This window comes from Phaenicophaeus curvirostris, chromosome 8, assembly GCF_032191515.1.
Source record: "Phaenicophaeus curvirostris isolate KB17595 chromosome 8, BPBGC_Pcur_1.0, whole genome shotgun sequence".
In the NCBI taxonomy this organism is placed as follows: Eukaryota; Metazoa; Chordata; class Aves; order Cuculiformes; family Cuculidae; genus Phaenicophaeus; species Phaenicophaeus curvirostris.
The window spans coordinates 12,904,253-12,929,930 of record NC_091399.1 but is presented as its reverse complement, the minus strand read 5'-3'; the positions used below and the strand labels follow the sequence as shown (position 1 = coordinate 12,929,930).

The 25,678-nt window shown below is 35.4% G+C and overlaps 2 protein-coding genes across 9 annotated transcripts in view; one reads left to right on the top strand and one right to left on the bottom strand.

The window, feature by feature from the left end:
* Positions 1 to 25,678, top strand: part of KCNT2 (potassium sodium-activated channel subfamily T member 2) — a 140,791-nt gene that overhangs the window by 52,706 nt on the left and 62,407 nt on the right. For all 8 annotated transcript variants that reach the window (XM_069862520.1, XM_069862519.1, XM_069862517.1 and 5 more), the window contains 3 exons: positions 18,027 to 18,207; positions 20,336 to 20,500; positions 22,037 to 22,173. In XM_069862520.1, coding sequence (XP_069718621.1) covers positions 18,027 to 18,207; positions 20,336 to 20,500; positions 22,037 to 22,173 — 483 coding nt within the window. The remainder of the gene's footprint in view (positions 1 to 18,026; positions 18,208 to 20,335; positions 20,501 to 22,036; positions 22,174 to 25,678) is intronic.
* The window catches only part of CFH (complement factor H), a 131,625-nt gene that overhangs the window by 96,299 nt on the left and 9,648 nt on the right, over positions 1 to 25,678 (bottom strand). The window lies entirely within an intron of this gene.

Sequence of the window (25,678 nt, the reverse complement as noted above, 5' to 3'; positions counted from 1 at the left end):
GGGAGGTTCAGGCTGGACATCAGAAAAAAAATTTTCATGGAAAGGGTCATTGGGCACTGGCACAGGCTGCCCAGGGAGGTGGTTGAGTCACCTTCCCCGGAGGTGTTTAAAAGATGGGTGAATGAGGTCCTCAGGGACATGGTTTAGTGTTTGATAGGAATGGTTGGACTCGATGATCCTGTGGGTCTTTTCCAACCTTGTGATTCTGTGTGAAAAAGGTGGCTATAAATTATTTGAAATGGGCGTTTATTTTTTTTCATACTCATGACTAAGAAGCTGGCACAAACTTTACTTATGTCTTCACTGAAAACCCACTGGGGTCAATCTTAACATTTTTTTACCCTTCAGTGCTTTTAACATAAGAAAATCAGCATGTTTCCACACTCTGACTTACAGAATAAATGTTCTATGCCAACACTGTAGCCTCTATGTCAACTACTCAGTTAAAATTCTTGTCTGGAAGAAGCAGTATGAATAAGGTGGTTGTAAGGATGAAAACAAATCCAGACAATGATCTAGTCCAAACAGGACAAATCAAGACCTTCAGATCTGGAAAGCTTTGTTACAGAAAAAGAAATCAAATAAAAAAAGGATTAATCCTATATAATGTTAGAGAAAATAAGACATTTCATTCTTCAAATTCTCTTTATTATCAAGAAGTAGACAGACAACTCAGAGGGCGTTGCAGATATGAAGGAAGTTAAATCACCACATGGAGGTCTGTGCTTCTGTGCCCTTCTGTGTTGTTTAAATCAGGAGTCTACAATGGCAGTTCTCTTAAGAAAGGTCCCTACCATTAAGTAGGATGACCTTGAAGAATGCTGGTGGATAATGTAACATAGACTAGAATGGGGGTGGGGTGGGTCTATATTTTATCCTGTGATATTATGTTTTGTTGCTCATTGTTCAGGCCTAATCTCAGTTTAAGATGTAGAGAGATTTTCTGCTTTCAAAAGCAGCACCAAATTAAACTGGAATTCTTTCCTTTAGCTTGATCAAATTTAGCTTGATTCTAAAGCGATAAAGCACATGAAGTCTCAGGATCTAACAGACTAAACAGGAGTTACAGAATTTAAAACTGAGAATATTATAGAACATTAATTGAAAGTTCTAAGTAACTCTAAATAATACAAAATAAATTATTCATCTATTACAAGAATCCCACAAAGTACTACAGTAATAGAATTTTGCCTTTCTTTCTCTGAAATAAAGCAGATCTGTCAGGAAATTGCTTGCTTCAAGTAAAGGATCTCTGTTTTCTGTTTTGAGAGATTCCTATTCAATGCTCTCCAAACATAAACAAATAGATCTAGGAGCAGGCCAGGTAGCATGTGTAGTACCTTCCAAATCCATTGTACCGACTTCCACCTTACCCTTGTCCTGTTTCTGAGTTTCTGGAAACAGGGCAGTGGGTACAGGTAGTTTTCCTGTGAGTGCATACAATTAGAACTGACGTCTACTTCAGACACTACCTTAACACTTCCTTAGGCAATGGGACTATAAAAAGGTTGTGCAGCCTCTGAAAAGTCAATAACAAAACATTTCTTAAAATATCGATTTGTTATTTGTGAACAATTTATAAATTCAATTAAAGTTTATCTGAACTGTTGCCTTTTGAGAAAACCACATGCATGAACACAGGGACATTTTCATCAGCTTTGGTAGCAGAAACACACATGCTGAGTTTATCTTTTCTTACGTATAGGAGTTTCTAAGGTGGCTTTGCTAAAATCTGCTGTATAAGAAGCATGTGAAAACAGATGGCTGCCTCAAATTGTTGTCAATCTAGATTATTTAAATGAAATACAAATTCAGATAAAACTACTACTGTTTCTAATGGAATCCAGTCTTATGGGATAGGTCACACGTTTTTCATGTTTGCTAGCACTGGGGATCATTTGCTTACATTGGTATTATTATATTTAAGGGCCAAAGCCTTTGAAAAGTCTTGATGAGAAACTGTAATGGAAAATTACAATGACAAAATGTAATTAAAACCCCAACTTGCTTCTTGGATTGATGCCTTTGCTTATTGTTATGCAACTATTGTATAGTGACAACTTAAAAATATTATCATATATAAATTTATTCTGTTTTCCTTTTTGTTTTTCCCCTTTTCTTTGATTAATAGCATGGAATTTCTCATAAAACATTAAAAAAAATTTTACATATTTAAATTCAAGAATTCAGATCTTGAAAAAGGTTATAGGTGATTAGTGCTGTTGAAGAGTGCTGCATAAAAAGTATAGGATAAGGACAGGCTACTGAAAAAAACCAGATAGTTGTTTCTGAAAGGCAGAGAATAAATTGTGTTTATTATAGGCAAAGGAAAAGTGTGGAAGCTCAATCAGAAGTCTTTTTGGCTACCATCAAACATGGTTTCTATGGAAACCTAGATAATTACACAGTGATTTTCAAGCTATTTTGGTTATTAATTTGGTAGTGACATAATATTTCCTTTGTTCCTAATTTTAGCTGTTTCTACATAGTTATTTCTAAAATAATTACGTCAGCATCTTTCCCATGCTACATGTAGGGAATTCTTTGTGCAACTGATGTAATGGAACGTTTAAAACTAGACAAAAAGACCAATGAAATTAATAATAAGTTGAATTTACTGTGGACTGTGGAACAAAGTCATAAAGGTTTGAGAGTTCAATCTAAATTGTCTTCTGAGTGTGAGAGAGACATTTGTAGTCATCTTGTCTTCTGGAAAAAAAAATAATCAGAAAGACTAAATGGTAGCTCAGAACGCTGCCCTTCACAAAACCTTTGTAAAACAGAGTGTCAACAATAGATACTTTTTATAAATCCTCCTTTTTGTATAAATACTCCTTTTTTAATATGTAGAGAAATATTAAACTAAGGAAGTAAACAACATGATTGAGAGCTTTCTACTGTTTTATTACACCCTGGAAGATGTGTTGGGCTTCAGGTATTTGTGATCTTTTCAAGTTCCAATCAAAGCTTTGCTGATTTCCTAGCACAGGTTGCAGATTATTTATTAACCTGAAAATCAGTAGTTCCAAGTTTAGATAGATGTGTGCAAAGTTAAATTTGAGTAAATTTGAAAAACAAAATAACTCATCTATATTTTTTTTCTTGTGGTGGTATGACACTATTTTAATATTTTGTATCGTATGTAGCTCTAAATTATAGGTCAGGTAAACCATCCTTTGACAGTTAATGTAATGGCAATTTCACAGTCTAGTATTGCGTTATTTTAATCAATATTTTCAATTGACATTAGGAAGAATTTTCAGCATGGCTTGCAAGGCTTTTATTCCTGGTGAGAGTTAGACATTAAATTACTTTCCATTCTGAATGTTCCAGCCTCTGTCCTGTGAATCATTTGTGATCGTTCTCTTCTAATCAGTTTTTTTTTCAGCTATGTGAATGTACTGAAAATTCAGTAATCAGAATCTGCATATTTAAGTATAAAAATAGATGCAAACCAAAACTCTTCCCCAAGAAGGAGATAAAATGTCTCACATTCTTTCCCAACACTTTCCTCAGGAAGTTTCGTGTGAGGTAAAAATGTCTCTTAGACACCAAATGCTGCTAATATTTACAATAAACTGGACAGCTTTTCATTAAACATGTATTGAGAATATACACAGTGTTTTACAAAGCATTGTGTGCTCTGAATATGCCATTGAGAGAACAAGTTTTTGGCTTTTATCATGACATCTTGTAATACAGTAATATTACCAGATACATGAGAGGGAAAGGTGGTTCTGGTAGCCAAGACCAGTACCATTATGAAAAGAGGAAAAAGAAGTAAATGATTTTGAGTAATATAATATTTGGAATGTTAGAAACATAATTCTAAAAGTCTACATCTCCATAGCATCCTTTCTTTCTCAACCATATTTTGAATTTTATGGGAGATAAATAAAATCAATTTACTGCTAATATTAACTAGATATGGTTTGCCAACATGTGGAAAGCAACACAGAAAATTCTTCAAAGTTAATCTAAATGCAATCTGGTCCTTGTTCTTTTGCAGGAACATAGCACCACATAGAATGACTATAAGGAATAATAGCAAAGCCTGCTTTAATTTTCTGTGTCACATTGATGTACATAAGGACAGATCTGGGGCCACAAATATAATTCCATAATTGTCACATGAGGGATTTGGTGAAAATCTGTTAGTGCTTATCCAAGGAGCAAGGCCAAATAAGGACTGTCAAAGAGAAATAGAATGCTATATTCTGTTACCAAAAATCAATTACCATATTTTGTTATGTAGAGTATGCATTTGAGATAGGTATGTCTTCAAAAAGACCCACAGAAAAAATCCAGTCAGAGAAAAGATTTTGGGGACTGAGACGTGGGGAGTGATGGAGGTGAGCTAAAGAAAGGTGCAAAGGCATGGCAGTAATAATGATGGGGGTTCTCAAGTAAGCTTTCCATTGGTTTATAAACACACACACGCACACATACACCTCCTGCTGAATCACAGGCTTGTAAGTAGATATCTTGTGTAAAATGTAAATGTTACATACGCAAAATGTGCATGTTACCTTCAGAACAGGGGTAACAAGAATAACTTTAGTAAAATAAAATAAAATTTGATCTGGAATACAACCAAACTCTGCAGATTGTGAAATGTTGTATCACCATAATGGTAAAAGAAATCTTAGGTTTTGCTTTGTTTTCGGGAAGTCTGCAATAGAAGCAGGTAGAGTTACCCTTAAAAAGGCATTTTTGATCTATAAAACAAGTGTTAGCAATCTGTCTTCATCTCTTTCATTACTGGAAGGCATTATCTTTTACATCCTTCATTTTATCTTTGCAGTAAAAAGAAAAACCTAATACTCACATGCTGTCTTTGAGAACATGATATCATTTTAGACAGTAGCAAATATAATGCCATGTGTAACAACAGATGACTAATTATGTTGGACGATGTTACTTCACCATTTAAAATTCAATGCCTGGCAGCAAACCATCATCACTCACTATTCCTGGCTCAAAAATGAAGTTGTCTTTAGCATGCAGACTTCGAAAAAAAAGCGTGTCTTTCATTGACTGATTCATTAGGCTGACAAACTATTTTACTTTACTAAAATTTGGTGTTTATGGTGGTTTATGCTAACACATTTAACTGTATTATTAGATGCCATCAGTTATTCTGGTTCTCTGCAGAGCAGTAACTCATTAGAAATTGCTAAAATTTTTCGACAGTTGCTCTTCAGACAGGTAAAGACTAGAAGGGTAGACAGTCGTCTAAACATAGTATCACATTTGGGTGGTAAACAAATACACAGAGAATTTAAATGTCCATGGATTCCTCTAACTCACCTCTGTGTGATATTCTTTCCATTAGCAATAGGGGCCTATCCACAATGCCAGAGTTGTCACATGCCAAAAATCACTTACTGAGCTTACATAAAAGTAGTAAAGAATTAAAAGTATGATTCATTACAGAAGTGTTACTTGTAAACTCAATCTCTGATAATTATTTGTGGACCTCAACAAAAGTCCTTACCAAAACATACATGTCTATCAATTCTTTGATGTAGTCACAACAATTAAATGTCAACTTATTTTCAGAGTGCCTGTAAAATTAATCTCTAAATGGTATCTCAGCTCAAATAAATTTTTATTTCGAGCACTGTTAGCAGATAGCGCTTTTTTCCCTATCCTCCACAAGGTAGAGGTCTGTAAATAAAGTCCCTTTAGGGTATAATCTAAATAAACAACACTGATTAATGAGTTCTGTGCTTCCATTGGCAATTAAAATCTTCTCCTAAAAAAAGTAAAAAATAGTAAATTATATAGAATTTTATTATCTCTCAACCTTAGTAAAATATCTAACTTTATGCTTATAAACTCAAATGTAACCTTAATGGCCCCATCATTTGCATAACCACAGCTATATTTGTTGTCTGTGGAAATCGTACAGTGCTGCAATATAGATGAAAAATTTTGTTTACTGTCTGTTAGGGTGGACATGCCTGAGTCACAGCAATAAGGAAGAAAAAAATAATTGGTATTCATTTAGTAAACATTTAAGTACAAAACGTGGGTTGACTTTGCAGACTGAAAACCTAACAATGGGCAGGAAATCAAATTGTCAGCTCCTTTGGGCACAGAATATTGTATAAAATTACATTCCACAGCAAAGCAGTATGTTTACTAATATATTATAAAAGGAGTAGGAAGTTGTATAAGGAATGAGACTATTTAAAGGTATCCGGTACATTATGGTCTCCTATAATTGCGTGCATTCTGCTGATTTGCTTAGCTCTGCAATGTAAGTACAAAACTCTTAATGGCATTCCAATAAAATTTTGAGTTACCTTTGCATATTTTCAGGACATTATTATTACCGGATTACATTTATGATGAACCTTAGTCAACTGTTGAGAGTGAGCACTTAATTTGCTTTTCAGTTTACAGTGTGTTGATATCATCAAATTAGATACAGTCCTGTCTTTTACAAGTATATTATCTTAGTGATGATCAGTGAAAACAAAGTAAATGGAAATATTTCGTGCAAAGAAGTTAAAAATAAAATTACTGATGAGAAGGCACTGGTACATGTAGGTGTGTATGTACACTTCCTACAATTGGATAAATACGGGAAAAATGATTATGAATCATGTTTTACTTGATCTTTGTGTTCATTTTGTTAATATTCTAAAACTGAACAAGTAAAAACTGCAGCAAATAAAATGTGAAATGCTTCATCTTGAATATTCAGAGTGGAAGTCTAGTTCTAAGGGCTGAAGTGAGTACAATAAAATCTTACTGAATATTCTTCATGGGCTAAGCAATCAAGGGTAAATTATACCAGAAAAAACGTAGCAGAGACTTAGAATGTATTGTGCTGTCTATCCTTGCAGTCACAGTGAGTCTTTCTTCTGCCTTCATCTTTCCAGTATTGTGATCATTAATCTATTTTGCTGGCTACTTGAATCAGCTCCTGTGTTCACTTGATATCTGCTGATTTTTGGTCATCCTGGTACAACCTGTGTTCCTCCTTTATATAACGAGAATAATCAAGTATGCTATTTTGAAAATGTGGATAGTTGGTATTTCATCATAAACCACATAAACACACTTGTGATTGTTAAACAGTCACGCCTCACAATTCAGAACAGTACTGTGAGGTTTTGGATTTTATTGATTTTTAGAGAGAGTTACATACATAGATTTTTAGAAAGAGTTATATGCATAGATCCATTTGAATTATAGCCAAAGAAATTATCTGTCCTGAAAGTTTTTTCTTTAAGCAAACAAATGGTCAAAATAGGTGGCCCAAAGAAGAAAACTCAGGTGTAATTTATAAAAACTTCTATGGCTTTCAGGAAGCTCTTTAGCTATTGTAAAGTTCAGTCTTTTTCACTCAACTGAAACATCTAATTGAGGACACCATCAGGACTCCACCAGTGTTAATGATACTGAGGAGAAGAAGGAGTATGATGATGAAATCATGGAGCTTGCTGGTCAAACCAAACAAGACAGACAATCTAAGGTATCCAAATCCTCTGGCGCATAGACAGAAGAAATGCTAGATTTCTAAGCAGAAACTCAAGCCTTAAAGAAGCCTACTCCTGTAATATATGATGTAATATATTGCTTTTATCTCTTAGCAGTTGCCTCCTATAATTTTTCCCTGCACGAGACAACATCTGTTTAATGTTTGCCCGCTTTCTGGTATTGTGACAAACCTTAATAAACCAAAATTGAGCCTGATGCGTAAATATGTGTTGTTCACAGGCCAGTTGTTTAACTGGTCACTGCCTAAACAAGTTCTCTCAAGCTAAGACAGCAGGTCAGCAAGGAGGTAACTATGAAGCAAAAATACCTTTCCAGTAGGAATACAAACAAGAAAAAAAATATTTATGTGGCATACATTTTCACTTATGCTCTTGGTTTTTTAATAATTATGCAGTAGAGGAGTCAAAGCATACCATATGAGTATTTTTTTTAAAAAGGAGGGATATAACTTAAGTCACATTGGTGTTTCCGTACACCTCTTTTGATCTTATTACTACTTTTTGCAGTAAACATTCTACTCATCATGAGCCTACAGATAGTGTTCTGAATAGATGAGAGACTGGATATCAGTGCAGTTGTCTTGAGACTGCCCTCACAGCCACCCATTTAACCAGCTTGATGGACACTACCCTTGTAAAGCAGCAACACTGTATGTTTCCGTTTTGCTTGCTATCTGAACCATCATTCTCTGTCTTAAGAATATCATGGAGTGTTAGCAGCTAAATTGAGGACAAACTAATAGAAATACGCCTGCATAAGATCTACTTATGTTGCCCAGATCCAGAAAACTCCACTGGTATCTGCAGAAGTATCTGTGTAATTATTGTTCAGATTTTTCTGCACTGTTGCTAAGACCAAAGCCGTCCTCCCATAATCAACCCATATCATGTCACTGTTCTCCACAAAAAATAAGGAAGATAATGACAGTACCCTAAGACTGGAACAGTCTGGTAAGAGCTGAGAATGATCAAAGAAAACTCAGATGTTCCAAGGAGGCTACTGCTTTGACAATAACTAGAGGCCTTATTCTTTTCTGTAAGAATGACCTCACTGGCAATAGTACCAATGCTGACAACACTTATGCATGAAAGGAGTTTAAACGATGCCATATTTATGCACATAGTAACACAAATATTGAAGGGAAACACTCATAATAAGGAAGAAAAGACCATCGATGAGTCAGTGATTTCAAGCACAGCTTGACGTGCGGAAAGTGTACACCACTATCCTGATATGATTTGACTGCAGCCATTTACTGTAAATACTCTTTATAAATGTAAATTTTCTAGAACGGAGAACAATAGTAAGTTTACCTAAACTTTTTACCCATAAAGGTATGTTTTATCCAACATCCAGAGATGCAGAAAAGAGTGCCCATCTAACTTGTCGCTTGGAGAAGTAACCTGTCTGCTTGGTTTATTTTATAAACATAAGGGGGCTACTGTGTTTTAAAACAGCACAGCTTTATAGTTTAAATAATGTTATTTTTACTGATTCTTTATTATTATAAATACTAGGGAAAGTGCTTATGTTCATTGTTCAACATCTTGAACAATTATTTAAAATGTCATCTTTAGTTTATAAAAATACACAGATCTACTTAAATAGCAAGCAACTGTGCAGCAATAAACCCCAAATGTAGCAGATAACATTCTCATTTAGGTTATCATAAAACTTTTACACTCACTGATCTATAAATATTCATCTGCAGAGTGAACTACTAAGAGTAAACATTGTGCAATAGATGGAACACAGCAGATCTCTGTATTTGTGTTTCTACGTAATTGTAGCTTTTCACAGTGGTCTTCGTTTGGTCTTCTCAAAATGTTCAAGTCCATCGTGTTCCATCTGTCCTTCCCTATGTACAAACCTCTCTCCTTTGTTCTCAGAACGATTATATAAAGAACAGCAAACAACTGCCATGAGAAACAGATACTTCTCATCTGTTTCTAGCCTACATGTCTGGGTCTTCTATTTATTCACTCTTTAGTCTTCCAAATGCATATTCTATTGTTTTTCTCAAGAAATGCTTTTCTGCCTTTTAGATGCCTATCAGAAGAATCCATAAGCTCAGTAAACATATGAAAAGCTGTTTCTAGTAAATAATATTCCGTGACTAGTTCTTCTTGCTTCAGTTATATATCACATACGGAAATATTGCTATATGGAATAATCATCCTACAAGCTAGTCTTGCAGGACTGAGAATGACAAGGGTAGAATTTGTGAGGTAGGCTGTGCTTCATGGGGACCTCAGGGCCTATGCCTTTGCTCAGGAAAAGGCAGCATTCTGATATCATTCTAACTTCTGTGTGTCTCCTGGTGATGAAGATTGCTATCGTTACCTTTATACTGTTCAGTCCTTTTAGATAACTGGAGATAAAACCAAGTATGAATGAAAATTTCTGTGAAAAAGATGAGCTTAACACAGACACTGAGGGTTGGCTGCCAGAGCGTATTAAAAGATTCTGAGTGAGATATAAATAAAGCAAGCAGAAATCAGTTTCTTCCATGTCTAGAAATAAATTTAATTTCTAACAGAGCTTGGGTATAACTGCAACAGAATATTTGCTTTATGGAAATTTAAGCTGGAAAGAAAATTCCGCCTGTGAGCTTTCCAAAGGGCTGCACTCCTCATGTCTTTGGTTAAGGTAGATAAGACAATCTGCTGTAAATCACAATTTTTAGACTACTCCAGCCTGTATTTACTATTGGTCTGAGTCTCACAGCAGGATAAGCAATTCAAGAAGGACCATTCTTCCTGAATATTACTTATCTGCAAATTTCTGAGAAATTTTTGCTTATGGTATTATTAACCAGAAAATTTTGCAACTAGAGGAAGTTAATTTGGCTTGTCCTGGAGTAGTTGATTTAACAGCAGCAACAAAGAGTTGCAGTCAAAATGCAAGCAAATGTAAGGCTGTCAAGGAGATTTAGAAATGAATAGAAGTGTAGGGAATACCCATCATGAGTATCCTTGAGAATCAAATGAAAAGGAAAAATATGATAAGGGGGGAATTTTGGCTACCAGAACTGAAGGAAAACTAGGAGGAAAATTCCTAAAATTCTATTCCACAAAAGCTTGTCCTAAAAGGAAGTTCCAAAAAGGAAGGCAGTAGGAAAGGAGAAGTTGTCGGGTTTTGATTCTAAGATAAATCTAAATGAATACTTAAGAATAAAATTAAACCTATTTGTCATTCAAATATGCTGTGACTTCAGTTAGGCTGAAAATATACAAAATAATTTTATCAGTAGCTTGTAGATCATATCATAAATCTGCAACAGTTGTAAAATTGTAAGACCAATCCTATCTTGTGTGTTTGTAAAATTATATTGAAACAACTAATTTCTTAAACATTTCTTTAATTCCATGAGTGAGCTTAAATGGGAATAAAAAATTTAGAAAGCTAGATATGTTGTGGACAAACTATCTGAACAGACTAAATCTAAAGTGTTTTACCCCTACCTATTCACACAAGAAGCTGCATAAACCTAATAAACTACCATAAAAAATAATGACATCTGGGATTTCCCAGACATTGAAAGATAGTGCACGTTTCAGTAAGAAATGGAAACACTCTTACTATAGGCAGCTTTTTTTTTTGCATTTTCAGTTCTTTATTACTATTGTCTTCTTTTAGCCAGCTTTCTATAATATGATTCTTTTTAATAAAATCTGATGATAAACATCCAAGTTTAGCATGTTTAAAATTTGTCAAGTACATAGTTAAACAAGTTCTATAGTGGTATTGGTACAAGGCTGGGCTTTGAAAATCAAATATAATTTTCCATGTGTTACCTCAAAAAAACCCTTATGATCAGACAGATATCTACAGTCCTACAGCTAGTTTGCAGTTTTTAGGTTTTCTTCATATTTATAAGGATTTCTATTACTTTAATCATCTATGCTAAGAGGATAACTGTGGAGTAAGTTTTTCACTAGGAAATCAAATACATGTGTATCTAGTCATACTCAATACCTCTGTCTTCAATTCCTATCCTGATCCTACATGCTGGGTTAGTTCCTTCTTACACACATCTAACAAATATTTGGATAATGAATCTCTCAGTTGTTAATTCAACTTAATTGAGGGAATGTGGGTGGTTTTCATAACTGTGACACCTTTATGAGTGTTTCAAAACTAGTGCAGTAAGCATTAAGCCTGATGTTTTCAAAGCACAACATATTGGGTGTATCAAATGAGAAGCTTGCATTTGAATTTTCTAGCACAACACATGCAATTTCTGCTTATTATAAACAGATTACTTAATTATTCTTCCTGAGAAAGGTTATGTATGTAGTAGCATCTAATTTTGCAGTGCTTTGCAGATGAAGAGTATCTGATGGTTGAGGCACTGACTGCATGATTCTATCTCTTGAATAGTAACTCTGTCCTTGTGTGAGGAGACCAAAACCTCAGACTCCAGCAGACTCTTAGCTGCAACACACTTGACGCACTGAAGGTGGAATGCCAAGGTTTACTTTGTTTACCATCAAAGCTCTGGGGCAGACAGAAAGCATACAAAAATACAGACATTTCTTTGGATTTACAGACTGAAGTCTGCACAGACCTTTTTATGGAAATACACTGAGCTGAATGCTGCCCACAATGGGGCTCTACTTGTGCAGTCTCAATGACCAAAGTCATTTAATTGCATCTCTGCTTCTCATTTCACAAAATGCAGCAGCAGGAGTAAAAAGGTTCTCAGTTTCAACAAATATTTATATACAGTTGGTCATTTCATAATATCCTATGCTGCTTAACAAGATGTTCTGCACTTTCTGAAAGTCACATGGCTTACTAGTAGAAGTTTATTTTTATAAACAGAGCTTTTGCAACCATGAGCCGCATATAATGTACTCATCTTTGGGGAAGGAAGATGCTTACACTGTACATAAGCAATAATGATATAATCAAACACCATCATTTAGGATAAAGATAAAACGGGAATACAGAAAAAGGTGAACTTTCCAGCTGAAAGATTTCCAGATTCTGTCATTTTAACATTTTGGAAACTGCACAGCTACTTAACCTAGTCAATATCTTTTTTTTTTCTCTCTTTTAATGGTGTTTATTGAAAATTATTTTCAGAAAATAAATGTTTAGAGAAGAACAGGTTTTATAAAAGATCCGAGAAGCTATCACGGGCGTGATAAAAATTGAAGCTTTTGGTTTTCATAACCTTATAAACTCTGCTTTAGGGTGTTTGGACAAGATTGACATTGTATGATTGGTCTTTGCCTCTTCTTCATTATTTACACAGGAATCAGTGGTTCTGTCAAAAAGCGTTAGGTTTTTAGGTCATGGGTAAAGTGGTTTGCAAAGCCTTCAGCTTTTGCAGGACCAGACTACAAGCTTGGTAGTGTCTTGTAGGAAGATCATCAACATTCAAAGGATATGTATTATCAGTCAGAAGTCAACATACAATATTTCCATGTGCGTCTGATACTGTGAATGAATAATAGCATTTCAGTGTCACCCCAGTTATATCAGTATTCAGCACAGAGTTCTGCAAAGTGTAAATTGAGTATTTAATGATTCTATGTAAATGAAATCTCAAGCACCAACAATTGTTTCTCTAATAATGTCTAATTTTAGAATATAGGACAAAACTGCATCTGGCTGTACATAAGTGCCCTAGAGAAGATACAACACTCCACAAAGACAACTTGCAGTATGAAAAGCAGGTTGCCTGTGTACAAAGTAGGACATTCTCCAGATACAGCATTAATGGAATTGTAGAATGATTTGGGTTGGGAGGGAGCCTAAAGATCATCCTGTTCCAACACCCTGCCATGGGCAGGGAAACCTTCCACCTGAACAAGTTGCTCAAAGCCCCATCAAACCTGGCCTTGACCACCTACCTCCAGGAGTGGGGCATCCAAGTCTTGTCTGGGCAACTTGTTTCAGTGCCTCACCACCCTCATAGTAAACAATGTCTTGCAAATATCTAATCTAAATCTACCTTCTTTCAGTTTAAAGACACTATCCTTTGTCACATCACTACATGTCCTTGTAAAAATTCCCTCCAGCTTTCTTCTAGGCCCTCTTTATGTACTGAAAGGCTGCTATAAGGTCTCCCTGGAGGCTTCTCTTTTCTTAGGCTGAACAATCTCAGCTCTCTTAGCCTGTCCTCAGCTCCAGCCCTTGGATTATCTTGTAGTCCTCCTCTGGACTCGATGTAACAGATCCATGTCCTTCCTGTGCCAAGGACTCCAGAACTGAACGTAGTACTGTAGCTGAGGTCTCACAAGAGCGCAGTAGAGGGACAGAATCACCTGCTGGTGACACTTCTTTGGAGGCAGCCCGGGATATGGTTGACTTGCTGAGCTGCAAGTGCACATTGCCAGTTCCTGTTGAGCTTCTCATCAACCAACACCCCCAGGTCCTTTTCTTCATTTCAATGACTTTAGAGAGGCAACAGCTTAATATTAACATCTTTGCCAAATAGTGAGTACCGTTTGCCAATTTCTGGCAAAACTTCTATACACTTACCAGATTTCTAAGAGATACTACATATCTCCCATAGCAAGACTGAAGTATCAGCTGTTCTCTCTGACTTAAAAACAAGGGTTATTTTACTCTACAGTGTTTATTTCTGTACTGCATGTGGAGGGAGGTTATTTACAAACAGTAATTAGTTTTGGCACATAAAATACTCAAGCAAACAAAGATTCCTGGAATTAGAATGAAAACTTCCAGTAAAACAAAGACTGAATTCTCAAAAGTTCAAATGATACCTAAAGTAAACATGACTAATTTTCAGAGATTACATTATTATCTTTAATTTTTGTTTTTCAAGTGCAGTGGTAGTAAAGTGTTAACGTCACACTTCTGCTCTCCATAAGTTCCTGTGGGTTTTTGTAGTAATATTAAATCTCCTCCCTATTAAATCAAATTTGTTTTGTTGTAACTGATCACTTAGATCCACTATGAAGAGGCAGCCTTGCTGAATTCACAGGAAATCTAAAATTTATATAGATGGTGCTCAATTGGGCCTTATGTTTTAATAAGGCATTTACTGTGTTTTTATTATTGCGGTTGTTTATTTTCTCCACAAGGACAAGTTGGTGTGAGCATTGCCTTTGCTGAACATTCCTTTTCTGCTTGAAATGATTATTTTTATCCAGGGCTGATCAAGTAAATTACTGTTTCTTCATTGGATGAAAGAGGAAGAGGAAGCAAACAGGAACAAGGAGATAAAAATACCTTATTAATAATTCATAAAATATCAAAACAGCCAAAAGATGAAGTCAAAGTTACTGTGTACTTCATTATGTCAAGAAATATGAGAAAGCAGACAAGAACATATGCTGTCTGTATTGAAGCATGCAGTATTTAAGCTTCTTTTAAAAATAATGCTTAACAATTTAGAAGAAAAAGTGGTTATTACTATTCATGTAAAGAATTTGGTTATTTTACAAGATTTCATGGACAGTCGATAACTTTCCACTGCCCTCTCTATTCAGTAGCCCAAATAGATAGGAACTTGCTACAGATGCTGAGTAATGTTTCTTTAGAGGCTGTAGCGGTGAGATTAAAGTATAATATTCTTGGGGAAGTAGTAAAAGAGGTAATATTTAATTTGGTAATTAGATCTCCTTAAATCATCTTGTGAAAGACAGGTTTTTGCTTTTTTTTTTTTTTTCCAGTTTTGTGCTCTTTGGCTTTTGTAAGAACAAAAGGCAAGAAAACACCTGGTAAAATTAAGACTTGGTAGCCTAATTTTGGATTTATCATTTCTTTGTTTTCAGGGTTAGGGCTTCATGTACTGTTTGGTAGAACTGAAATGAAGTGCGAGTAATTTTGAGGAAAGAAATTAATTTGTTCAAAAAGTTGTTAGACGAGCTCAATTTCCACTTCAGCAAAGAAGAATTAGCTCCCATGTCTTGTTGACTTTAATATTGTTGTCTAAATGTGAGAAGCTCTGGCTCATGCCCACTGAGTTCATGAGAAACAGCTTGAATCCACAGCATTTTGGATCAGGCACAAACCCAATTTTTATGACTTCGAGGCATAAGAATATATAGGACTATAATGATGTAGAGCTGGTAGAGTGGCATCTTGGTCTCACTAAGTTCAGTGGGAATTTTACAGTTCATTTAAAAAGGCTGAAATGCTTCGTGATGTATCAACTTATGTCACTTAATCTAGAGTATGATTGGATGGGCTGTCTACCGAAAGGTCATGAAGAATAAATATAATAAAGAAAATTTCTCCTTCATTGAGACTTAGGTTTTCCTACCAGCAAGCTATAAATTTTTTTTAAGGTTCTACACAAAGAATAAAAAAAAAAATTATTCCTTGAAAAAATGTAAAAAACTCTAGGGTACAGTTTTTGTCTTTTTTACATTTTAATCCATCCTGTTAGATGCAAAGGGTAAAATGGACTCTTTTGCACATACAAACACCAAGCAACTTCATAAACACCAGCATAAGAAAAAACGCATTTCTGCCAATGACAGGATCATGCATTATGCTTCAATAGAAACTCATCTGCAGATACTTAACATGCTTAGTGGAATGGTGTAATAGTCTTCTGATGTTGGAGCCATATCACTGGCTCAATGTAAACTTTCCTGGCCCTTGCGACCTTAATTCCTAAAGTCAAGGTTGTATATTTTAGAGGTTTACCTACAAAAGACAACTAACAAGTAGAAAGTGCACCAGGGTGATCAAGAATAACATAAATGTAAAATTAAAAATCCATCACCATTCTGCTTCAAAATTACATATAACTTATGTAAATAACAAAATTAAAACAGCTTCTTTTTCCATACTTTGATGCGTCTGCAGTATACTCCATTATTTCACATTAACACCGGAAAAGGCTTTAGCTGAAAAACCTTCTTGTCTGAGACCAAATGACAGCTTCATTAGCATAATTCCTTGCAGTCCTTCTGTTAATATTTTCAGGGATGAAAATATAATTATCCTTTTTGTCCAAAAAAAAAAAAAAAAGAAGAAAAACTGGGAACATAGTGATATCATGGAAGATCTAGATTACAACTCCAGTGAAAAATGTGGGACAAATGGGATAGGAATATAAAAGTATCAGTTCTGACTGAAGCATGAAACATGCAAACAGCAGGGAAAAAAATCCCCACCCTTTTTAGAACATTTTGAGATGTGTGAAAACTACAAATGCTAGAACTGTGAAAAGGAAACTGGCAATTTGATCCATATGTTCTGGAAATGCCACTGCCCACAGATAAATTATTTTTGGAGAACAGAACAGAGAACAGAAGAACAACTGCTAAAGTTGTTATAAACACAGGGTCTCCCTGGTGATGCAAAGATTTTACCATGGCAGATATTTGTGAGTGACTATTACCATCTGGACACCATATATGAAGAAATTATCTTTGCTATATTCTAGAAAAATTACTAAGGAACTCAGTATTATTTATCAGTTATGTTTCTAATTCTCTGAGGAGAAATCATTCTGCTAACTCCAAGGGCAAAAAACATTATTCAAGGTGGTTCATGGATTGATTTTCTTCATATAGATGAATATAATTTAGAAGTCTGAACTGATCTATGTAATTCTGCTGTATTGGGGAAGATCATATTTTAAGCTTGGAAAACTTCTTCTGGGTATATTTTTTCAAAATGACACATTTTTAAAATTGGCACATATGGAATAGTAAGACCTATGGACAGATTCTGCTACTGCTTCTCGAAGCCAAAAGCACATCATGCCAATTATAAGAAAAGTAATTACCAGTTAACTTGGGCTACTGTTTACTTGTTCACAACAATGTGTCTGTGGAAGGAATGAACTTTGTTCATTCTGCTGTCCAAGACAACTAAGCCTTATATTATTTATTTTTAGCAAGCAGAATCTTCACACCAGTTGGCATCTTTCACTTTCTACCTGAAGGCTGACCCTGAGCGCTTATTCCTCTGACAATTTGATAGCCTGCAATTATCACATTCAGTTTATTCTAGACAGTCAGTACCCATTTGTACCAACATTATCTTCCTTGTGTGCAACATATATTCTCATAACTAGTTCATGCTAGTCTCTCTTGTCACAAAAAGGGATAGAGACCAACATAAAGAGCAGTAGATTTAAGGAAAGCCGTATGTACATTTTCTTGGCCATACTAGAGAACTCTCCCTGAAAAAGTTAAGAGATGTTTATAAAAAAATCAGAATGGTGGCAACTATATACCATCTGTTTTGTTCTGGTTTAAAAAGGAATTGCATCAATCCATGATGTTCTATATACCACATCTCCCTCACAACAGCCACTAAAGCAAAACCTAGCAACGAAGTTATGAGAATCATACTGAAAAGATAAAAAGTTTCTTTTATTGCTAATGACATTTAAAAATTATATTAATAATACACATCTGGTTTGATGCTATTCTTTGAAAAAATGTTTTTGCTAAGCAGTTTATGACTTCTGAAAATAAATACTTCTCTGCACATATAATAATCACATTTGAACTGACCCTAAGTACAGTTTTTATTTTTCGTGTCTTTATTCATTCTTTTCTACGTAGTATTTGTGGAATTCAGCATCTGGAACGAGCAGGAAACAGGTTGACTCTCTTTGACTCCCTTTATTTCTGCATAGTGACATTTTCCACTGTGGGCTTTGGGGATGTTACACCCAAGATATGGCCTTCAAAGCTGCTTGTTGTCATTATGATCTGTGTTGCTCTTGTGGTGTTGCCCATACAGGTAAATGTGGATTTTTCTTCTCTTTAGATTTGCTTTTGAAAAAAAAAGAATAACAACTGAAATAATTTATTGCTACTATTATTGCATATAAAATGTCAGAAAACACCCCTCTCTTCTATACTTCGTATTCTGTGTTTTTTTTCCCCTTCCTTTTTCCTTTGCCTCCTGTAGTCTAGATTTATACTAAAAAACAGAGCACTAATAACAGTTTTCAAGTGCTGCTGAAAGCTTTCTGTCCCTGTCATGTACCACAGAGCCCTTCCTTCATCCTGAGACCTGGGTTTGTTATTAATGCAACAATTTAAGAAAACCCAACAAAACAGTAGCCAGCACTTTCTTTATGAGTATAGCATTTCCTCTGCAGGCTCTCCCTGTTTCTAATCTTGGTTGTCTTCACTTCCTTTCTTACTCTTACAGCTCAGTGCTAACTTGAAAAAAATCTCATTAAATCTGCAACTCAAGCAAATTGCCTTCACAGCTGTGTATGTTGGTACACACATGCAGAGCCAGCAGCACAGTTAGGAATTTTGATGCCTACTTGAGTTTAGGACTTCTTACAGTTTCAACAGGAAAAGTCTGATTTATGAAAACCCAAGTATTTCAAGGAATCAATCAGTTTCATTAAATTTGTTCCAAACACTTCCCAGCTCATGAGGTGAGGTGTGAGGACAGAAACCCTTGGACTACATGGGAAGCCCTGCCTAGATTTTTACTGTTCCACACTTGGTAATCACCCAGACCTTGTGCCACAAAAAGGGGATGTAGGAAGACATTGTGTGTGCTTATCAAAGCTTGTAGCAGATCTGCTAGAGCACGAAGCTCCAAAGGTTCTCACACAGATGGTTTCCGGACTCTGCTTCTTTGACAGTGAACTAAAGCTCGTTGTGAGCAGACAACACACAAACCCTGGAAGGTTGGAAGCTCAAGCTTTCAGCATTAACTTTCTTGAAATTATTTGAATTTTTAATTATACCTAAGTATTTGATGTCTACATGCACAGACATATCCACTTACAGTTATATTCTCACTCATTGAGAATTTTCTAAAACATATTTTATTGAGAACTAAAATATTCTTTGTTTAGGAAATTTGGAATTTCCTATGAAACAGAAAGTTCATCTTTAAGGTAGTTCTGATATAGAATTCAGGTGTAAGACCTCTGCATTACCAGTAAACAATCTGGAATCTACTGCCCTTTCACATAAATTTACCTATTAGGAGCTACTTTATTTTTGTAGCTCTCAAGTGATAATGGGGCTTCATATAGTTTTACATACACAGAAGATGGGGCTATCCTCTCCTGAGCTTTTGTCCTGCTATGATATGAAATCAATTACTATTCATGATTCAGCTGAATGTGCATGACAAGCAGCAGCTCTCTCACAGATAGTTACATAGTTAAATTGAACTCACTATTAAATGCATATTACTTATGCCAATTTTGAAAACGTGTTTGTATGCTTTATTGCAGATTGTTACAGTGGCACTGATTGTTACAGTATTCTAAAGGATTCAGAACACTAGATCAATGTTTGCTGTTAGCCTGCATATATTGTTCTCCCAGCTAAAGCAAATTTGCTGTGTTAACAGCAGCTGTGTATTTAAGTTGTATCTAAATTTCTAAGACAGATAAAAGAGTTTGCAGAAGGTCACCTCCATAACATTATAAAATCTCTGAGAGGAGTTATTGCCCAAAATAAGTATAAAGGCGCTTCTATCCAATGGTATATACTCACAGTATATACTGAAGTGTGTGAAAATGTAACCTTCCATTTGAGGCAAGCATTTATGTCATGTGGCACTGGAAAAAGAGATCTCAGATGTATAAAATACATAAAGGAAATAAGGTACATCCTTCACTCTTTTCTAAAATCTTGGTGTTAACTGCAGTCTTATGATATTTTAATGGATTTATTCTGCTATTTGCGTGTGATAGAGACTGGCTCTGCTGCCATATTTTTCAAGCACCCTATTATTCATCACACTCACTTACTAGAGAATGTTTTACAAAGAATAAAGACATTGTGGGCTAAGTGCATATTTTCATAGAGGCATGAGATGAACGATGCAGCATTGTTGCTCCACATCTGCTTATCTATATTTCACTGACAACTGGCATCTCTTGCAGTTTGAACAGCTGGCATATTTGTGGATGGAGAGACAGAAGTCTGGTGGTAACTACAGTCGACACAGAGCTCAGACAGAAAAACATGTTGTGCTGTGTGTTAGCTCTCTGAAGATTGACTTACTTATGGATTTCTTAAATGAATTCTATGCTCATCCCAGATTGCAGGTATTTATAGTGAAAAGAAAAAAGAAAAACTCAAAACACTGATTGTTTGTGGACAGCCTTCTCAAATGGTCTTTAATTTGTAAAACTGAATTTGGGAATAGCGGAGTGAATTGGGAATCTATAATTGCAATAAAAAGCTGAGATGCGGCATGGAGGCATTAGTTTTAAATTGATGTATATAGACTAAATAGATGCAATTATCATCTTGTTAAATTATGCCAGTCCTTTTAGAAACAGATATTTCCATGCAAATTCTTTATATTCTACACCAAACCAGAAAATAAATGAGAAATACTCAGATTACTTTTTCCTGTTGTTTTGGGGCTGGATCCAGAACTACTTACAAGTCAAAGCGCCTTTTAGTTTTCACATTTTGCTTTGGTTTTTTTTTTGCCAGTGAAATATTAGATCCTTTTGGAATTGTTGGAATTAAGAAATAAATAGAAATACTTTAAAGGACAAAGACATTGAAAAATTACACACGAGATTTTCTTAGTGTACACAAATTCCCTAGCTAGTGGAAGCAGATGTCATATAAATGATTTTGTTCATATAAAAGCTTATTTATCTGAGGTAGCAATTTGGATTCATTATCATTAGCTTTGCTACAGGCCATTTCTTTTACTAAATATCCTCTGTGTCTTTTACTAAGTTACCTGTGGTACCATGCTTCATTAACCAGTGCAAAACATCACAAAAATACAATCCTCAATTTACCAAGCAGCAATTTGACAAATCCCAAATCCAAAATATACCCTCAAATAATTAGCTAGTAAGAGGCAAAAGCAAATGCACAAAGAAATCCAGTTTTCATACATGCAAACACAAATTGAAATCCCAGATTCAGTTAATTAGCCTGAAGAATGAGTCAGACACTGTGATGCACTGGAGACAAAGATGAAATGTCCTGATACTACTTATGTAGCCTAAAAGAACTTATATACATTTCCTTCTCATTTGAAATGGGAAGCTTCAGATACAGAGTTTACACCAAATTCAATGCACTAAGTTTTCTGTAGAAGTCTGCATGTGCTAAGGAAGACTTCTATGACAAGTCTGTCCTAAACTCTAACTCTCACATTTGATTTCTCTCTCCTTTCCGTATGTACACATATGTACTCTTCAGAGCAACCTTTGTTTTCCTAGCAAGGACTGTCTGTAGCACAGGAAACAGAGTTTGGATCTGCCCATTAATATAGAGGAAAAAAAATGGGGGAAGATAATTCCATTTCAATTATTTAAAACTTCCTACATTTTCCAGCTGGAATAACAGAAATGTAAATTGTCTCTAAAAAAACTATGCTTATATGGAAATACAAATGTTTCTAAATGGACTTTAGTTGCCAACCTATCCAGCCATTTTTATTAAAGAATTCAATATTCTAAACACATGTATTCAAATAACTTTTGTCAATGAAACCTGAGATTTATCAGAGGCATTTCTGACACCCCGAGTCTCTGTTGACTCATTCTCTAGTAACAATAAATGGTAACATGAAAGAATAACATGACTGTTCCCCCTTATGTTTTTGACAGGACTATTATGTTGTTATTTTGTGTCCTGCTGAGATGGATGCTCAGGTCCGAAGGGTGTTACAAATCCCAATGTGGTCTCAGAGAGTTATCTATCTGCAAGGCTCAGCACTAAAAGATCAAGACCTGTTGAGAGCTAAGTAGGCAAATATTGACCAATATTGTTTTTTACTTTTGTTTCACTCATACTGTTTGATAAATAAGTTTGACAAACAAATAAAGCCATGCTAGAAGGAAAGCATGTGTATTTAGAAAGCAAGGCTCTTTGATATAATTTGTTTCTTTTAATATCTGAACATTTTGAAGGAACAAATGTTAGCAATCTCTTTCATTTGACCAAATTTTCTTCACAGTCTTTTCTGTCTCAGTTTTAAAGGTATTGAAGCAGAGTGCCTGTGATTTCTTCTGAAAAAGTGGAACAGTAAATTCCAAAACTGACAGAATTGCTAGAATTTATTTCTGTTCCTTAAGCAAAGATGGTAAACGTGAAGGTAGTTCTCTTGACCAGCTGAAGGGGAAAAAAACCCCCAAAAATAATTATCACCCTCTGAACACATTGCATATTTTTGTTTTCCTCCTAAGTTCAGCGTGGTAGTATAAGCCACTACTCTACCCATATACCCATCTTTCAGGGCCTTTGTCTTATTATGTATGTCCACCACTTCTAAAAAATCCTCTCTAACAGTTAATAGTGACTTACAATAATCAAAACACATCAGTCAACACAGTTCTTCAACATACTTCCCTTGCTCAATGACTTGAAAGTGTGAAGGAATTCACGGTAGCATTAACGTAGGAGGACCGTACCTGTAAACTCTTCCAGAGAGAGAGAAAGGTGATTATCAGAAAATAACTGATTTAACTTATCTGCATTGGTCATTATAAGAGCTTACTTAGCAACTCATACGGATATCTAATATTAAGTCAGTACCCATCTGGATATTTTTGTCGTTCAGCCTTCTTTACCCCAGGGAATTCATTATACTTCCAGGAATCTATCCTGTGAGAGGTCTAGTGAACTGTGTTTTCTTCTCAGATTTCTTTCACTGAAAAAACAACTACTTCTATTTCTGCTTAAAATTTGAAAATACAATAAAACTTTTCAGGATTAGGAATTTTTAGAGAGAGGTTCCTTTTCTTTCTTGCTTGCTGATTTCAAGAAGGAATTAATGGGGATTTATCTGGAATTTGTTCTACGTATTAGGAGAAGAAAAATTAGGCTGTTCCCTAAAGATAATCTTGACTATCATTTATAATATTCTGGAGGTAGTCAACTGTGGAACTGTGCTTTTTCCTACAGAACGTGTAATTGAATGTACCTGTCATAAAGTAATTTTCAGCCTCTTCTGAGGGAAGAAGTGTAGTGGGAATTTAATGGAACATTTAATATGAAATATAACTCTACCTAAGTTGTTTGCTGAATTTCTTTTTAATAAGAACATAATGTACTGTGAAGATACCAAGGCAAATGGTAACAACAACAAAAATAATCAAGAAGCATTTCATTATTGAAATCTAAAAATATATTATGCGTGGAATGCAATGTCAAAATAACATTATAAAAGTCACACCAAAAAGTAAAGGAATACTAAAAGTTGGCTGACTGTGTAAGTAGTGAGTCGTCAGTTAACTAAACACTGTATTTTTCTTTATATATCCTAGTACACAGTTTGACTTTATAAAAGTGATATTTGTTCTTGCTTCCTACTTTTGAGAGCTTCAGTGTGCAAATTTTTTATGTCCTCTGAATAGTGTTCATGGACCCAGCTTTAACAAAAAACCAGAATGAACTCTTTCATGAGGTATCATGCTGATACGTGTACTGTTCATTAGCATGACTGGAATCTCTATAGAAGCTTCAGCATTTGAAACAACATGGTAGTGGATTAAAATAGCTCTCATTCTCTATGCAGACTAACACCTAGAAAGTGAATAACACTACCATGCTTGTTTTTTTCCCCCATAGCTTTCTCTCATGTTCTATCATGACCTCAAATATTTTTTCTCTCTCCTTCCCTTTTCTGTAGTGGACCATCACATATCTTAGTCATCTTCAAGCCCACTCTTTTTCTCTACCTTATACTTTTTCCTTAAGTCTCTCTAATTTCTGCCATCCTCAAGAGGGTGAACTATTTTTTTTTTTGTCTCAGATTGTTTTCTGGCACATAAAAATGGTGTAATCAATGAGGCTTTTTCAGTTGTTACAACATGAATAACATTTCTCTCATAAGGATATTCTGGCTTCTAATATATGTTTTCATCATAGATGCTACCAATGTTTCTGTTGTGTAAATTCATTACATTCATAGATGTTGATCTCCGTTATTATCCTTGTTGTCTGTGGTTGAAGTGATTCAAGAAGTTGCAAAAAATATTGGAGAAAAAGGTGAATGTGTTCACATAAGGTTTTGCTTCCATGCAAAATCATCTATTTATACTGTCAATCTGACTTATTTCATCAGATCTCATCAAAATCGCATTTAATTTCACTGAATTTTCTTTCCTACAACATTGTTAAGGACCTTATCTTCCCAATTGTGTTCCCGTGCTTACCTGAAACTACTCGTACAGCTCCCATGATTTCTTCCTAATCAGTTCTCAGAAATGGCTTCCTGTCCTCACTTCTCCACGTACTGCATTTGACATTATGATTTTGGATATATTGATTTGCCTTTGTTACAATGACTTTTACATTTCACATACTTTAATCTTTTGAAGCTTCCCCTGTGTTCCTACTGCTAAGTGCCAAAGGGAAATCTACAGTCGCCTGACCTTATACTTCTCTGCTCTTTATTCTTTGAATGATCTTACACAAAACACAAAAATTTAATCACTGTTTCTACCGTAAAACCTAAAAAGTTGGCCAAGTTAGATGACATCGCATTATGATATCTATTAATCAACTTCAGTTTAGTCACAGACAGTTGTAAATAGATCTTAATTTTTGCTGCCAAAATGAAACCAGTATCATCAAGCTTGGAATCTTATTGTAGAGCATCCTATGGAGACTGAGTCTGCATCTTGGAAGTGTTTTCTCACACAAGCTCTCATTTTTGGCCCCCTTAAGACTATATGTTCTTGACATATATAATCTTAACTCCCAGAACCCTTGTTTCATAGAATCATAGAATCATAGAATCACCAGGTTGGAAGAGACCCACCGGATCATCGAGTCCAACCATTCCTATCAAACACTAAACCATGCCCCTTAGCACCTTGTCCACCCGTGCCTTAAACACCTGCAGGGAAGGTGAGTCAACCACCTCTCTGGGCAGCCTGTTCCAGTGCCCAATGACCCTTTCTGTGAAAAATTTTTTCCTAATGTCCAGCCTAAACCTCCCCTGGTGGAGCTTGAGGCCATTCCCTCTTGTCCTGTCCCCTGTCACTTGGGAGAAGAGGCCAGCACCCTCCTCTCTACAACTTTCATTCAGGTAGTTGTAGAGAGCAATGAGGTCTCCCCTCAGCCTCCTCTTCTCCAGGCTAAACAACAACAGCTCTCTCAGCCGCTCCTCATAAGACCTGCTCTCCAGCCCCCTCACCAGCTTCGTTGCTCTTCTCTGGACTCATTCCAGATCCTCAACATCCTTCTTGTGTTGAAAGGCCCAGAAATGAACACAGGATTCGAGGAGCAGTCTCACCAGTGCC